Source organism: Cynocephalus volans, chromosome 5 (genome assembly GCF_027409185.1).
Source record: "Cynocephalus volans isolate mCynVol1 chromosome 5, mCynVol1.pri, whole genome shotgun sequence".
NCBI lineage: Eukaryota > Metazoa > Chordata > Mammalia > Dermoptera > Cynocephalidae > Cynocephalus > Cynocephalus volans.
Genome location: NC_084464.1, coordinates 149,027,095 through 149,044,277, shown reverse-complemented (window position 1 = coordinate 149,044,277; position 17,183 = coordinate 149,027,095). Strand labels below are relative to the sequence as shown.

At 48.7% G+C, this 17,183-nt stretch overlaps 1 protein-coding gene across 1 annotated transcript; it reads left to right on the top strand.

The window, feature by feature from the left end:
* The first annotated feature begins 527 nt into the window (after positions 1–527).
* Positions 528–8,049, top strand: LOC134378087 (UL16-binding protein 1-like). Its single transcript, XM_063097035.1, has 5 exons — positions 528–776; positions 873–984; positions 5,135–5,398; positions 5,628–5,903; positions 6,593–8,049. Exons 2-5 carry the CDS (start codon positions 906–908, stop codon positions 7,060–7,062), a joined length of 1,089 nt encoding a protein of 362 aa, XP_062953105.1. The 5' UTR covers positions 528–776; positions 873–905; the 3' UTR covers positions 7,063–8,049.
* The last annotated feature ends 9,134 nt before the right edge of the window (positions 8,050–17,183 follow it).

Sequence of the window (17,183 nt, the reverse complement as noted above, 5' to 3'; positions counted from 1 at the left end):
GTCCTCGCATATGCTAAGGACTCAGCACAGGTTTCCTATTTCAGTTATGAGTCCTGCCTTCCCTGGAGTCAACACAGGTCAGGCCCACCCTGATGAGAGAGGGGACCCTGCTCACAGTCCAGGGCCTCTTCATGGCACTGGTGGTCTCTTAGAAGGGGTGGATGATATAAAAGATAAAGACCAGGACCCACTTACCAAAACTTGGAACTCTTTTTCAGACTCAACAAATGATGATTTTACTCTCATCACTAGAAGAGCCCGACATGTGAATTTTAAGTTATATAAATGTTGGCTGGATGGACGCAAGAACGTCTGAATGAGAGACAATCGTGACAGTGAATGGGCCAGTGGCTTTTATAAAACCACCCTTAGCAGAACAAAACTTGAGCAGAAGGTAATAGTCATTAAGGCCTCACGGTGGCGATGTTGCTGTCCTCATCGTCAGTCAAAACCTGCAACTTGGAACGTGGAATGCCTGCCTGGTGTCTCCAAACTTTTTCCAATGAGGCGTTAACTTCTGTTTCCAAAAGGTCTGGGGCTCCATCGGAATAGAACCTTCTAGAAAATATCTCATTGATGAAGGGACAGCTGACTGCTGTCTTCAGCCCGTTTGATTAAGACCAGAACGCACTGAGGGAAGAAAAATCTTGTCTTTTAAGTAAAGGAGTAATGGGTCCGAGAGCGGAAACGGAAATGGGAAGAGAAAGGGCAGCAGGCACAAGTTGGCAGAGCAAAGGAGAAAGGACAGAAGTTATCTCAGCGCATCTCGCTAGCAGGTGGGCGGGCCGGGACGGAGCCACCGGAGTTTCAAGGGCCTGGAACTCTGTGACTCCTTCCAGCTGGTGAAGCCGCGCCTCCGCCTCCGTCCTCAGAGGCTCGATCGTCCCCTGGGCTCCGGGTCCACGATGTCCCTGGCCACCTGCCCCGTGTGCAGCCTCGCGCTCCTGCTTCTGCTGCCGGGCTGGTCCTGGGAGGGGCGGGCAGGTGAGTTCGAAAGACGGACCCTAAGGAGTGGGGCGAGGAGGCGAGAGTGGGGGCCTTGGACTGAGGGGGACACGAGGAGGGGCCGGCTGCTGGGAGGCCGGGGTCTCCTTCGTCGCCGTTGCTCGGCCGCCGCTCTTCGGTTTTCTACGCCGCGGGCCCTTTCGGGCTGCACAAGTCCGCGCGGCTGGAACCAGCCCCGAGCAAGGAGCTGGGCAGAAAAAGGGCTGAAGTCCCTGGAAAAGTAATGGCAGGAGGACGAGGTGGAGAGGTGGAGACGGCGCGGCGGGCATCGCTGCTGGTGCCCCGCACCCCCACGCCGCCATCGGGAGGTGGCTGCCAGAGCCGCGGGGACCCTCGGGAAGCGGACGCCTGGGCACCGGACGGGACAGGGACGTGACCAGAGCCGCGGGGACCCTCGGGAAGCGGACGCTTGGGCACCAGACGGGACAGGGACGTGACCAGAGCCGCGGGGACCCTCGGGAAGCGGACGCCTGGGCACCGGACGTGACAGGGACGTGACCAGAGCCGCGGGGGCCCTCGGGAAGCGGACGCCTGGGCACCGGACAGGACAGGGACGTGACCAGAGCCGGGGCGTGGCCAGGGCCAGGCGCGGTCAGGGTAAATGGGGAGATGCTGTGTCGGGCACAGGCACTGCCAGGCATCCGCAGATACTGCTCTGCTCTGTGAGACTCACCCCACACAAACCCTCCAGCACCCCAGGGCTCTTTGCCCTTGAACGTCCCACCGCACGTTCCCAGCAGGTCACCGCACACGCACCCCCAGGGCTCAGCGGTCTGCTCCCACCGGTCCCCTCAGGATTTGTTGAGCTGTTGTAGAAGAACGGGCTAGGCAAGAAGCGACCCCACACTCGGGGTGGGCGTGGGGGTAGGGGTAGGGGTTGGAGAGCCAGAAGTTTATTACGCTAATGGGCCAGGCGGGCTCTTGCCCTGAAATCCTGGACCCCGAACCTAGGTCTTACAAGGCTTTTTATAGGCGGACTGTTCCGGGGCTCTTGACACGTGTTTTTTTCTTTTCTCAGGATTTCAGCTAGAATATGCGGTCTGTGCAGATAAGCTCTTGTTACAAAAGCCAAAAGAGCCAGCAGTGATTTATAGTCAGAGCAAGCAAACATAGTTTCAAAGACAAGATATTACTTCGAGAACAAAGCAGGCTTGTGAGAAAATTATTTCAGCATTTTTCCCAACGGAGCCACCACCCAGCTCACCACATTTACTCCCGTCTCACCCCAACCCCAGGCACCCCACAGGCCTCCTTCACCTTCCTACCCCCAGAGGGGCCCTAACCACCTCCTCCAACTGGCACCTTATCCTGTTTCCTGAGGACGCACCCCAGCAAACACCTCCCTAACTCACCCTCAAAAGCTAAAGTAGGAGAGATGAGGGCACCATTGCCCCACGAATGACCCTGGGGATGACGCGGTAGGTGGGGACAACTACTTCTACCCTGTGGTCCAGTACTTACCTGTTCTGCCTCTTGGAAAGACCACATTCTACCTAATAGTCATTGATTAGACAGAAATTGGCAAACTTTTTCTATAAAGGGAAGGCAGGAAATATTTTCGTCTTTGTGGGCCATTGGGTATCTGTTTCTGTGACACGTACTATGTCTTGGGAGTGCAAAAGCAGCCAAAGAAAACATGCAATGAATGGGGGACCAGATTTGGTCACTGTCCAAATTTCCCGACACCAGATTTACTGGACCTATGTCTCCTAGAGGATGAGGCTCCAACCCCATCCCCTCGGAGAGCTTCACGTAGTGCCTCAGCTGTGAGTGTGAGAGTCAAAAGTAGGTCCTGTCCTGTGGCTTCTGGGTGGTGGCTGTGATAGAAAAGCGGTCCTATGGTCTGGGGCCACTGCTCCCCTCCTTTGCTGTTGAGAGGACACTCCCTGACACCACAGGTGTGAGCGGAGGGTGAGGTGCTGGAGCAACAATGCTGTGTCCTGGGCATCGGGGCCACCAGCTCTTGTAGGTTATCTCTGCTCTCTGGCCTTGGTTGTGTCAGTCCCAGGGGAATCACATCTATCTTCTGACTGCTGGGCCTGTCTACCTAATGACTCTAATGACCTAGAGGGGGAGGACCGCAGCCTCTGATGGGCAGCTCTGAGGCTGCCTTGTCACTGACATCCCATGGCCATAGGCCCCATCTCTCCCGGGCCCGGGACCATACCAGGAGCCACTTTGACATGGTGTGATGTCCCTACTGTGAGTGTCATGGCCTTGCTTCTGAACACTATGGTTAGCATTGTGATTCTCCAATTCGGAATTGCTATGAACTCCAAAGAGCACCTTTTCCTGCCATGGATGCCACTAGGATCATAGGTTGTCCTGGGACATGGGGCCCTAGTGACAGGTCCAGCCACACTCATTCATTCAGTATTGTCTATGGCGGCCTTCACCCTTCAAGAGCAGAGTTGAGTAGGCAAGTGAGACAATGTGACCTGCAAAGTCTGAAATGTTTACTGTGTATCCTTTTACAGAAAGTTCTAGGGGCCAGGCTGGGATTAATGGGGGAGAGCTTGGGTCACATCCACGCTTCCTTTGAGGTTTTAAAGTTGGTACTAATTCCTGTCTTGTCCTCCAGGATGCAATTTTGTTTTAAACGTACTTTCTGCAAATGGAGGAGGTAGTGTAAGGAGATTGAACTTGGCCTTTCCTTCTCGGGTAGCTCTCACCTCACAAGTGATTCACTAAACAAAAATACTGTTCATTCCTGCTACAAATCCACGGAATGTGAAATGACCATTGAGCATGTCTGTGGACCCAGGACACCCCTGAGAGCAGGACCTAGGTCCACGTGATGCTTCAGGTCCGGGGTATGAGGTCAACTCATTCGCTGTGCCCAGTAGGAATGTCAAGATTTTGTGCTTCCCCACATGGCTCTGTGGGAAGGGCTGGAAGGAGTCATTGCACTTGCTGTGGTGTTGAAGGTTCCCTCCTCATTGGACACTGGCCTCCCCTTCAAGCATTAGATTCTGGCTCTGAGGAAAGGCTGAGTTCTGGTACCAGGCACAGGAGCTCAGCTTTTCCATGAGGTGGCTGCTTTCATCTCCCTGATCTTCCACCCGTTTTGTCTTTGCTGTAATTGTTTAAATCAGGCAGTGTCCAGGTGGCTGCCCATCTCTTTTGCCTCTAGGATCCCCACGTTCTCTTAGCCGTGGGCACAGCTCTCTGGGGGTCAGGCCCCGCCTGGCGCTCCACCTTTCCAATCATATGGATCATTGCACCCTCCTTGCTTTGACACTTGAGCGCCTCCAACTGGCATCTATTATGTCAGGATTATTCACCCCCATTTCCACCGGGAGCCTAGTTTGGGAACACATCAATTATTGCCAAACCTGGCCATCAGCAGTCATCATTGTTGAGCTTCTGACGGTTCTTGTGCATTTCTCATCCGTGCTTTCTTTATACATTTGCCAAGAATGAGTCCTCTAGGCTTTCTCATGGACCATAGTGGACTGGACGTTTTTCTGTCTCATCATACTACATCTTCTCTGGCATATGTACTTCTCTGGCAGTACTGATCCCTCGTGCTATTACTTACTTTGGAAGTCATAGATTTTCTATTTCATGAAGCGTGGGCCATCACTTTCCAAGCTTCTAAGAGCCAGCCTACTAGCTTATTAGTACCATGTCCCAGGGGCCATGCTAAATCCTTTGATCCATAATTATAAACTCTCCCTTATCCCACTTGAATTCCATCCTCTCTCTGATTCTGCTGTCATCCAGCATCCTCAGGAGCGGCCCTCCGCACCCTCCCATCTCCCTGCAGTCCACGTGGGCTGCTTCTGGAGACCCTCTGCCATCCTGGCTTTTCCTCCCGTAGCAGGCCTGGCACCTCCCTGGCAAGCTCGTGTGCTAATAGGTGCGGCCCTGGCCTGGTGAGCAGATGGGATGTGGCCATGCCTGTGGACATGTGGTTTCTTCCCAGGCAGAGGCGACCCCCTCCTCCTCAAGCAAGGGAGGAACAGCAGCCTTTACGTGGGGGTGGGGGGACAGCATGGCTGGGGGTGCTGCTTGCTCTGCCAGCCCAGCTCTTCAGAGGGACTCTCTTGTCACAGGGACTTTGGGAAGGTGTGTCTATGGGTTCTTTTCTCCTCATCAGAACTCTCTCCTCCATTTTCTTTTACAGACACTCACTGTCTTTGGTATAACTTCACTATCAATCCTAATCGTGGAATTGGACAACCATGGTGTGAATTTCAAGGACATGTGGATCAGAATATTTTTCTTGACTATTTCTGTGGCACTGAGAATTTCAAAACTATAGATCCCCTTGGGAAGAAGGCAAATACCACAGTGGACTGGAAGGGACAGACTGAAACTCTGAAATACATGGCAGAAGAGCTCAAAGATAAACTGCCTAACATTGATAAAAAGATTTTCACAACCAGCGGTAAGTGCAAAAGGCCCAGGGCAGAAAAAGAACAGATCTTGTGGGGTTGGAGACGTTATTGTGTTTATGTCAAATTAAAAGTTGGTCCCAGCCAGGGCCCGAGCAGTAAGGTGAGGGATTGGAAGGCAGAGCAGGGTCAGGAAATACCAAGGGGAGCAGAGGACATGGATACCAGGTGGGGGCAAAACTTGTCAAGACCAAAGGCTGATCCCTTTCCTGCTGGGGGCAGGTCCTCTCACCCTGCAGGGCACATTATTTTGTCTGTGTGAAACCAATGACCACACCAGGCCATCCTGGGAGTTCAGCTTCAGTGGACAGCGATCTCTCTTCCTTGACTTGGACAACGGAAACTGGACAGTGGTTAATCCTAGAGCCACAGGCATAAAAGAGAAATGGGAGAATGATGGACATGTGACCACTTTCCTTCAGAGGAACTCAAAGGAAGTCTGCAGCAGCTGGCGTGAGGACATCTTGCAGCACTGGGAGAGGATGCCAGAGACTACAGGTGACTGTGATGAGGGGAGGATGTGGTAGTTTTCTACAGATGAGCTGTTCCTACCCCATAGATGTGTGTGTGTGTACGTGTGTGCACATGTGCATGTTTGCATGTGTGACCGCGTGCATGTGTGTGCGTGTGACACAAAGTCAGCGATTTGAGGGCAGTTCTTCCTGGGAGAGTAATGTGTATTTATTTCTACGCATCCTTTCCCTTGTCACCTGACACCTCAACCTCATTGCATTCTGGTCCATTCACCATGGATTTATTCCTGGGCCTCAAACGTGTGGGCATTATTATTTTTCCAGAGCTTTTCTTCTTATTTTTCCCTCATCCTAGAATCACTTCTCTTTTCATCTCACCTGGTCTCTTTCTGCAGATTCTTCAAAATGACCTCAAATGCCAGCTGCTGAGACCCTTCCCTGCCACCATCCTCATACTCACTTCCTCTTCTGCCACAGCATCAGGGGCGGGTTACATTGTCACCTGGCTGCTCTCAGCAGCTGTGTGAGACCCCTGAGGACACGACCCATCTCCTCTCTCCCTTCCTACCCCAGGACCTGTCCCAGCAGCTGCCACATAGCAGAGGCTAGAAAGTGTCTGTGCTGCTGGATGACCTGGGGCAGCAGGGGCTGAGGAGGCATCTCCTCAGAGGTGGGATCTGGATGAGAACTGTCACTCTTGTGTTTCTGTTTCAGCACCACCCACCACGGCCCCAGGCTCAGCCCACTCCAAAGCCATGACCATCACACCCAGCCCCTGGGTCCTCCTCGTGATCCTCATCTGCTATGTCCTACTATTACTCGAGGCACTCAAGGGAGAGTCCCGTGGAATGACAAGTACCATGAGCATAAGTGAGAAGACAGCCAGGGATAGGGGGGTGAGGTGGGAAGATGGGAAAGTGAGTTCCCAGAGCCCACCCCATCCCATGATTGGACCTTCCCAAATGAGACAAGGTAAACAAGATCTCATGTCGCTTGATAGCAATGACATGGGCAAGCTCAGCCCTGAGGGAGGTCTGACAAGTCCTCACTGCCGTGAGCCATCCTGCCATAGGGAACGGCATGGGAGCCTGAGTGATACCCCTTGTTCTGCAGGCCACAAGGGGGTCCCATGTGTGTGGCACAGCTCCATGGAAGTTCTTGTTTGTTCACCTTTGGTTGCTTAACAAAGCTTCCCAGAATTAAACAGCCTAACCTTTTGGCTTGGTATGGCTTTGAGAAATTCCCTGGCGTTTCTCAAAGGACATGTTAAAATATATCAAAATTAACTGGTTTATTTAAAGGGCATTGTCAATACTAAAGGTGTTTTTGATGCATGTTCCCGGTATGGGTTGGCTCCATTTAATTTTGTCATTAATTTTCCTTGTTAGTGATGTGTGCATGGACCCATTGTGGCTGTGGTCATGCTCTTGTATGTGTAGAAAGAAGTTATTGTGTTGGATTTCTATCCACATTCCCCCAGGGAGACGGTGGGTCTGAGTGCAGTAATGTTTATAACTAATTGATTATCAACCAGTTACAGATTTCTTTGTTTCTCCCCACTCCCACAGTTTCACTTGATTTACCAAGAACATGTTCGTTCTTTAGTAATAAGAATGATATAGTGTGTTTTTATTAGTTTGAGCAGGATCATTTAACTTTTCGCTTTGTCCCCTGTGCTGTTCCCGGAGTCTATTGGCAGGGAAATAAAAGGTATAAACATAGTGATTTTGATTATAAATTAAAATGATCAATATAGAAGTTTGTTAGAGCACGGTGCTGATAATCCCAAGGTCCAGGTTTGATCCCTGTATCGGCCAGCTGCCAAAAAAAAAATGATCAATATAGAGTATAAACAATATTAAATTGTTAACCATAACTAATCAATGTTATTAAAATCAAGTATAGTAAGTATAAGTAAGATTTTAAAAGGGTTAAATTGTAAGCTAAGAAGGTTAAGAATTATAGTTTAAACTAAAAGTCTGACGCTCGGGCCGGCCCGTGGCTCACCCGGGAGAGTGTGGTGCTGCTAAAAGTCTGACGCTCTTCAATGCCAAGCATGCTGCTATTGTATAGTTTCCTGGCCACAGGCCACAGGCTTTGGGGTGAACTATTGATGCATGAGTGGGTGCTTTTATCACAATATAATTGCTTTGGAACATTCTGTTTTTTCTTTTTCTATAGAGATGAAATAATAAATGTTTTGATTAAAAGATAAATGATCATGTAAAAGGTTAAGTAAAAAATATAAACAAAGCAAGATTTTTGTGGTTGTTGTCCAGACTTGCACTAGACATCTGTGGTCCGTCTCTTCCTTTTCACCGAATCCACACCACCTACTCAGGTCCAACGAATCCTGTGGAGCTGGTCTCTGCACCTCAATATCAATGGCCCGCTGGGGAGGGCCATACCGAGGCTCAGGGCTGTTGATGCTACAGAGGGCTTAGTGACTTCAGGCCTGTTTCAGACCAGATTCCTATTTGGGAAGGGCCCAGAGACGGGTGGTGTGGAGACAGCAGGAGCACAGGCGTGGGCAGTGCTTGCAGTAGGGCAAGAGCAGCATGGGAGCTCTGCATGGTGAGCAAGGGAAGGGGGCCATCCACGAGCCAGGAGGACAGGGATCTGGGTGTCATCCCAAGAAAAGTGGGCTGTGAGGGCCTCAGCACACCCAACTCCAAAGGCTGGAGCGCAGGGCTGCATCTTCACAGAAAGTGGCTTGGGTCACAGCAATTAAGTGGAGGCAAGCAGTAGAGTCTATCCAGGATGAGGTACAGAAGGAGGCCAGTCCCTCCTGGACCCCTGAGAATCCCGGCTGGGCCCTGGGGATATAGCCCTGGCAGGCAGACAGCCTCCTGCAGACTCCACATTCTGAATCACCTGAGTGTCCCTACCTTGAGCAGAGTTGACTCCAGGACTGGGAGGGGCTGAGCTGCTGCTGGAGTTCCATGTCCCCAGGGGGTCTGACCAGAAATGGATGGGGCAGGGTGGTGACAGTCAAACTCAGAGCTGCATGTCCTGCTACCAGGTAAGGGGAGGCTGAGAGAGAAGAGGAAAGGAGGGTGTTTGCCTGCAGTCCTACAGGCCAAGGGTGGGGGGTGGGGGGTGGAGGGAAATACAGGCCCCTTACTGAGAGTGGGCTCTGAGGTGGGGAGGGGCTGGCGAAGGGTCACCCCAGGAGAACAGTCCCAGGACTTCCTCAGCTTCTAGGACCAACACTTGTTTCTTGTTTGAAGACTGAAGACGCTCCCAAGAATCCTGAGACTGCTGTCCTGTTCAGCACCTCTTCCTTTGGTTGGCCATCTTTCTACTACCGCCGTTCCTGTCTCAATGACCCAGAGTTTAAACCTTACGCCAAATCCAGAGGCTTCAAGCAGGCCATAGTGACAGTGCATGTCATACATCTCATGGCCTTTATTGAGTTCGGTGGTAATTCCATTCAGCACTTTTTCTTAACATATTTATTCACTTTCTCTTCCTGCTAACTAATTGAATTCTTGCACTTAAACTTCTGATGGTGATAGAGTTTGGATATGTTGTCGCCTCCAAAACTCATGTGGAAATTTGATCTCCAATGTGGCAGTGTTGGAAACTGATTGAGTCATGGGGGTGGATCCCTCATGAATGGATTAATGCTCTCCCTGGGGGAGGGGGTATTAATGAGTGAGTTCTCGCTCTATTAGTTCCCACGAGACCTCATTGCTTAAAAAGACCCTGGCACCTCCTCTCTCTCGCTCGCTTCCTCTCTCTTGCTTCCTCTCGCCATGTGATCTGCTCGTACCCGCCGGCTGCCTGCTACTTTCTGCCATGAGTAGAAGCAGCCTGAGGCCCGTGCCAGATGCAGCTGTCTCAGAATCGTAAGCCAAATAAACCTCTTTCCTTTATAAATTACCCAGTCTCAGGTATTTCTGTTATAGCAACACAAAACGGACTAAAACAGATGTCTTGAACAAGAAATTTCAGCAGAAGAGTATTTTTCATATTTTCCTTTGGTTGTGGAAAATCAAAGACTTCTCTGCATCACGATCTTGTTCTTGAAAATGATAATGCCAGTGTAATATTGGGCTGGACTTTGGAACCTCGGGGATTTTTTTCCCTGTTCTGTCATCATCTTTAAGAAGAACAAAATTATATTTATGATTGCTTCCTTTACTAATTTATTACCCTGCAATTATATTTAAATAATGACCTCTTGTCTAAAAAAACCTAATCCCTTTGAGTTTTGTTTTATAACCCATGTTGTGGTTAATTTTATGTGTCAATTGACTGGGATACAGGATGGCCAGATAGCTGGTAAAGACGTTATTTTGGGGTGTGTCTGTAAGGGTGTTTCTTGAAGACATTAGTTTTGAATCAGTAGAGTAAAGATGGCCCCCCCAGCGTGGGCATCATTCATTCCATTGAGGGCTCCTGTAGGACAAACAGGTGGAAGAAGTGTGAATTCCCTTCTCTGCTTGAGCTGAGACATCATCTCCTCTGTCCTCGGTTATGACACTGGTGCTCCGGGTTCTCAGGTTTTGCGATTCACACCAGGACTTACATTATCATCCCCCAATCAGGGATTTGGACTGGGACTCAATGACACCATGGGCTTTACTTTTTCTCCATCCTGCAGACAAAAGATTGTGAGATTGCTCAGACTCCATAACCCATCAGCCAATTCCTATAACAAATCTCCTGTATTATATATATATATATATATATATATATATATATATATATATATATATATATATACACATCATATTGGTTCTGTTTCCTGGAGAAATCTGATTATGACAATCTAGCAGTGAATTAATGGCATTTTACTCTCCCTCCATGTTATGGAGTAAAGAAAACTTGTCACTCTGCTAGATTTCTTACAGAAACAGAGACTTTAAGGATCTCTCAAATTAACAAGAGGTCTGCCTGTTGGTCTCCAACATTATTGTGACGCTCTGTCACAATGCCTAAGGAATGCAATTTTTTCTGTTTTTGCCCTAGCACACTTCATACCCTCCCACGTAGTGATTTTTCTTCTCATTCCTCAGCCCTGACTTTGCCTTCCCCAATGCGAAGTAGGTCCCCATAACAGAAAAATCACTATTTTTGAAAGTTTTATTTCCCCACAGACAAAAGACTAGTATCCAGAATATACAAAGAACTCCTACAAAAAAATAATAAATTTAATTTTCCTAAGATATTCTATGAGCAAATTCTATGAGCAGTTCACAGATGGCAAATAAGTTTGTGAAAAAGTTCAACACATTCCAAGTAATCAAGATTAACACAAATTAAGGGAACCATGAGACATTCTTACACAGCCATCAAATTAACAAACTTTTAAAATGTATCTATACCAAGTGGTAGGCAGGAAACGGAATAACAGAGCATTCTTACAGTGGTGGACAAAAAATGGAATTAATAGAGCTCTCTCATATTTCTAAATAGAGTCAGGGGCCGCATAACAACATTTTAGTCAATGACTTACCCCATATACAATAGTGGTCCCATAAGGTTATAATGGATCTGAAAAATTCCTATTGTCTAGTGACACTGTAGCTGTCAATGTTGCAGTGCTATGCATTACACATGTGTGGTGATGCTGGCTGGGAGACATAGGCTATACCGTACAGCATAGGTGTGTAGTAGGCTATACCATCTAGGTTTGTGTAAGCACACTCTATGATGTCCACACGATGATGAAACCACCTAATAATGCTTTTCTCAGAAGGTATCTCTGTCACTGAGCAAAACAGGACTATATGGCTATACCAAGTGGTGGACAGGAAATGGAATAACAAAGCTCTGACATTGAATGGATCCTTTGACATAATTTGACAATATCGACTACAGTAAAAATCATGCTCATCTTACTACACAGCAATCCTAGTATTACTTTGAGGCTTCCAAACTTATACCAAAATGCACGTAAATATATGGTTATTTCTTGTAGTGTTGTAGGTCATAGTACAAGTTAACAATAAAAAATCCAGCTGAAGTAGAATATATTTCTCAATGTAGGTGAAAGATTTCTGTTTCTTTCCACTTCAGACTAAGTTGAACGACTATCAAAAATGAAGCAACAAAAATAGATGAAAAAGTTTCAAATCTTTCAACTATATTAATGAGGACTTCTGGTTGACACAAATTAATAGTGGTCATATAAATATAAATACAAATACAAATAACACACCATAACCCACATCTTCAGCATAACATGCAGACAGTAAATACCAAAATCCATCAGATCCTTGGGCTATAAGAGATATTATTGCAACAACTGGAGAAACTTGAATGGGGTCTGAGGTTGGGATGGCAGTAATGTATGGTTTTGAGATCTACTTGGTGATGGTATTGTGGTTACTAGGAGAGTGTCCTGGTTTCTAGGAAATCCATACTGAAGTAGAGGGCAGTATATGACATCATTAAACAGGGGGAGAGGGCGTCATCGTGACCCCTTACTCTCACATGGTTCAGGAGGAGATGCTCTCTGGACTGTACTTGCAACTTCTTTGTAAGTTTTTGCTTGTGTCATATTTTATAGTTATTAAAAATGGGAATTTAGGGAAAAACTTCTCATCAAAATTTGATGTAAGGAGGCAAATACATCAATGAATACAAACTGATCCTGCTCCTTTTGCAAAGCCAGGTCCTCCCCCGTGGTTCCTTCTCACCCTTCTGTTTTTGAGCCTCAGGCAGCCTCTCCCTCCTCTTCCTCCTCCCCCCCCCCCACCCCCCAGCACAGTCAGCCCAGGCCCTGCTGGAGACTAAAGCAGCTCAGGCCTAGAGCAGGAGGTGGGGACATTCACATTTGCAGATCCTGACCCTCACTAGGATGTGGGAGCTAGAAGGTGACTGAGTCAGAGGAAGACACTTAGCAGCTCCCCGAAGATTAGATCAACACTGCAACGTGTGTGTGTGTGTGTGTGTGTGTTTGCTTTCCCAATGGATTTTATTCCAGGAATTCACAACTACATTAGGAATTTCTCAGACATCCTCCCTGTCCCATTGCCCCTCCTGACATCTCTTCCTGTCCAATCTCCTAAGGTAAAGCTGTCCTGGCCCATCCAGTGGTCCTACCTTTGTGCCTCCAGGCTTTCTGTTCTGGCACATTCCTCTGCCAGGTATACATTACCCACTGGCTGAGAGTCAGTCATCATTCAAATCTGGACACCAATATCACCTCCCAAAAAGTCTTCCTTATTCTCTTCTATCATTCAGGTTCACCTGAAAAGCAGAACCAACAAGACATGTATAAATAGAGAGAGAGATTTATTGTAGGGAATTCACTCAGACAATTATGGAGGCTGGCAAGCCCAAATTCGGCAGAGAGGACCAGAGACCCAGGAGAGCCCATGGTGCAGATGAAGTCCGAAGGTGGCCTGCTGGCTGGAGAAGTCCCTTTGCTTGGGGCAGTCACTCTTTTTTTCCTTTTCAGGCCTTCAGCTGATTAGAGGAAGCCCATACACACAATGGAGGGCAATTTGCTTTACTCAGAGTTCACCAATTTAAATATTAATGTCACCCAAAACACCATCCAACTTGACACAGAAAATTAACCATCATACTCCTCTGGCTAAGTTAATCATCCTCTCCCTGCTTCTGTGTGTCCTCACACCTGACAGCACAGTAAGAGTGTCTCACTGTGTGAGATTTAGTTGTACATCCATGTGCTTTCCTCTTTGTGAGGTCATTGGAAATAAGAGTCCCTTTATCCCTTTTGTAACATGTTTTACCACATGCTGTTGTTCATCATTATGTGATACGTGGAATTACCATGAGGAGCAAGAGCAGAGGGAGGGTCCCCTCATGTTTGGGACTCACTGTACAGCACAGCCATCCATGGCCGAGCCTTGCCTGACGCCATAGTGCAGCCCACCTCCACTTGGTTCATCGCTGTGGTCACTCCACGCATGCACAACGGGGAACCGTAACTGCATCATGCCCTGGTTGCTATGACAACACCTGCTACTGCCGGCTGGAGTGAGAGGCAGGTGAGGGGCCCAGTGGCTCCTGTGGAGGTCTTAGCAGAGGGCAGGGGAGAGCTCCTGAGTCCTACTCTGCTCCCATCCAGTGAGTCCTTCCCCCATTAAATGAGAAAAATGGACAAAGACTTCCTGCTTCACAGTCATCACGTGGGCAGGATCAGTGGGCCCACCTTTTTGTGCAGCTACTTTGTTCCCTCTGACATTGGTCGTGTCAGTCCCAGGGGATTCATGTCTATCTTCCGACAGCTGGGCCTGTCCACCTAATGACCTAGTTGGGGAGGAGCCCAGCTCATATTGGGCAGCTCTAAGGCTGCCTGGTCACTGACATCCCACAGCCACAGGACCCATCTCTCCCAGGCCCGGGACCATACCAGCAGCCACTTTAACATGGTGTGACTTCCCTGCTGTGAGTGCCATGGCCTTGCTTCTAAACACTATGGTTCGTGTTGTGGTTCTCCAATCTGGAATAGCCATGAATTCCACAAAGCACATTTTCCTGCCATGGTTGCCTCTAGGATCATAGGTTGTCCTGGGTCACAAGGCCCTAGTGGCAGCTCCAGCCACACTCATTCATGTATTGTCTATGGCTGCTTTAGAGATAGAAGATCAGAATTAAGTAATTGGAAGAGACATTGTATGGCCTGCAAAGCCTGAAATATTTGCTGAGGATTCCTTTACAGAAAGTTCTAGGTGCCAGGCTGGGGTTAAATAGGGGTGAGAATAGAGTCACATCCAAGCTTCCTTTGAGGTTTTAAGGTTGGTACTAATGCCTGTCTTGTCCTCCACGATGAGATATTGTTTCACATGTACCGTCTGGGAATGGAGAAGGCAGTATCAGAAGATTGAACTTGGCCTACCCAACAGGGGTGGCCCTCACCTCACAAGTGACTCACTCACTACAAAGATTGTTCATTCCTGCTACACATCCACGGAATGTGAAATGACCATTGAGTGGGCCTGTGGACCCAGGACACCCCTGTGAACAGGACCTGGGACAGGGGTCCATTCATTACCTCCTCAAAAACATGGGGAGCCAGGGCCGAGCCCGTGGCGCACTTGGTAGAGTGCTGCGCTGGGAGCGTGGCGACGCTCCCGCCGCGGGTTCGGATCCTATATAGGACTGACCGGTGCACTCACTGGCTGAGTGCTGGTCACGAAAAAAAAAAAAACGACAAAAAAAAAAAAAAAAAAACATGGGGAGCCAGATGATGCTTCGGGTCCTGGGGTATGAGGCCAGCTCACACTCCGTGTTCAGTAGGAATGTCAGTATTTTGTATTTTCTGGGACACAGTTACCTGAGTGAATACCCATATGGCTCTGTGGGGAGGGCTGGAAGGAGTCATTGCACTTGCTGTGATGTTGAAGGTCCCTCTCATTGGATACTGGCCTCTCCTTCAAGCATTAGATTCTGGGTCTTTGAGGTGGCTGAGTTCTGGAAACTGGGCAAAGGAGCCCAGTGTTTCCATGGGATGGCTGCTTTCACCCTCCTGATCTTCCATCTCTGTGTTCTGCCTTTGCTGTAATTATTTAAATCAGGCAGTGTCCGGCATGGCTGCCCATCTATTTTGCCTCTAGGATCCCCATGTCCTATTAGCCATGGGCACAGCTCTCTGTGGTCAGGCCCCAGATGATATTCCACCTTCCCAATCATATGGATCACTGCACCCTCCTTGCTTCTGACATGTGAGTGCCTCCACCTGGCATTTATTAGGTCAGAATTTTTCATCCCCATTTCCACTGGAAGCCCAGTCCGGGAACACCATCTCCTACCTCCAGCCCTGGCCTTCAGCAGCAGTCATCCCTGAGCTTTGACTATGCTGGTGCTTCTCACTGTGCTTTCTTTATACACTTGATAAACAAGAGTCCTCCAGGCTTTCCCATAGAGCAGTGGGACTGGATGTTTTTCTGTGTTTTCATAATACATCCTCTCTGATACATGCCCTTCTGGGAGCCTTTGATCCCTTTCTCTACAGTAGGCCATGGACACTCTGCATTTTCTATGACACATGGTATGGGCCGTCCCTTTCCAAGGTTCCAAGAGCCAAACCTCCTGGCAGATTAACACCATCTCCTAAATACTTGGTCCCATAATTATAAATGCTCCCTTATCCCACTTGGATTCTACCCTCACTCAGCCCCTCTGTGATCCAGCAACCTCAAGAGCAGCTCCCCACACCCTCCCACCACCCTGCAGTCCACATGGACTGCTTTGAAGACCCTCTGTCATCCTGGCCTTTTCCTCCTATAGCAGGCCTGGCACCTCCCTGGCAAGGGCATATGTTGATGGGTGTGGGTTCTGGCCTGGTGGGCAGAGGGGAGGTGGCCATGTCTGGGGACAAGTGATTTTGTGATAGGCAGAGGCCGCCTTCTCTGCATCAAGTAAAGGACCTGCTGGAGGTTGCTGCTGGTAAGGGACATTCTTTGCTTTGCCAGCCCAGCCCTTCAGTGAGATTCTTTCACTCTCACAGGGATTAGGAGAGGGAGTATCTATGGGTCCTTTTCTCCCAACTCCAACCTTCACATGAGTTTTTGTATCATAGATGCCCACTCTCTCTGCTACAATCTCACCACCATTTCTAAGCCCAGACCTGAACAACAATGATCTGAGGTTCAAGGACAGCTACTTCAGAATACTTTTCTTAACTATCACTGTGGCAGTGACGAGGTAAACCCTGTGGTCCCCTGGGGAAGAAGGTAAATACCATAGTGGCCTGGAAGGGACAGACCACAACTCTGAAAGACATGACGGAAGACCTCAGAGAGAAGCTGCTTGATGTTAATCCAGAGATCTTCACAAACAGCATTAATGCAAAAGGCTTCAAGCAGAAGAAGAGCAGATCTAGTGGGGTTGGAGACTTTGAACGCTGGTCCCACCCTGGGCCCCAGCAGTAAGGGCAGAGTTCGGAACACAGAGCAGGGTCAGGAAATACCAAGGGGAGCAGAAGACATGGACACCAGGTGGGGGCAAAACTTATCAAGACCGGAGGCTGATCTCTTTCCTGCTGGGGGCAGGTCCTCTCTTCCTGCAGGGCACAGTGTCTCATCAGCATGAAGCCAGTGGAAACATCAGGGCATCCTGGCAGTTCAGCTTTGATGGACAGAGATCCCTCCTCCTTGACTTGGACAACAGAAACTGGATAGTGGTTGATCCTAGAGCCAGAGTGATCAGAGAGAAATGGGACAAAGATAGAGATGTGACCAAATTCTTGAAGAAGTTCCAAAGGTAGACTGCAAAAGGTGGTGGGACATCTTCTCAGGGCACTGGGAGAAAATTCAGGAGACAACAGGAATCTGAGAGGATAAGGAGGACATAGTGGTTCTCTTGAGATGAGACGTGCCTT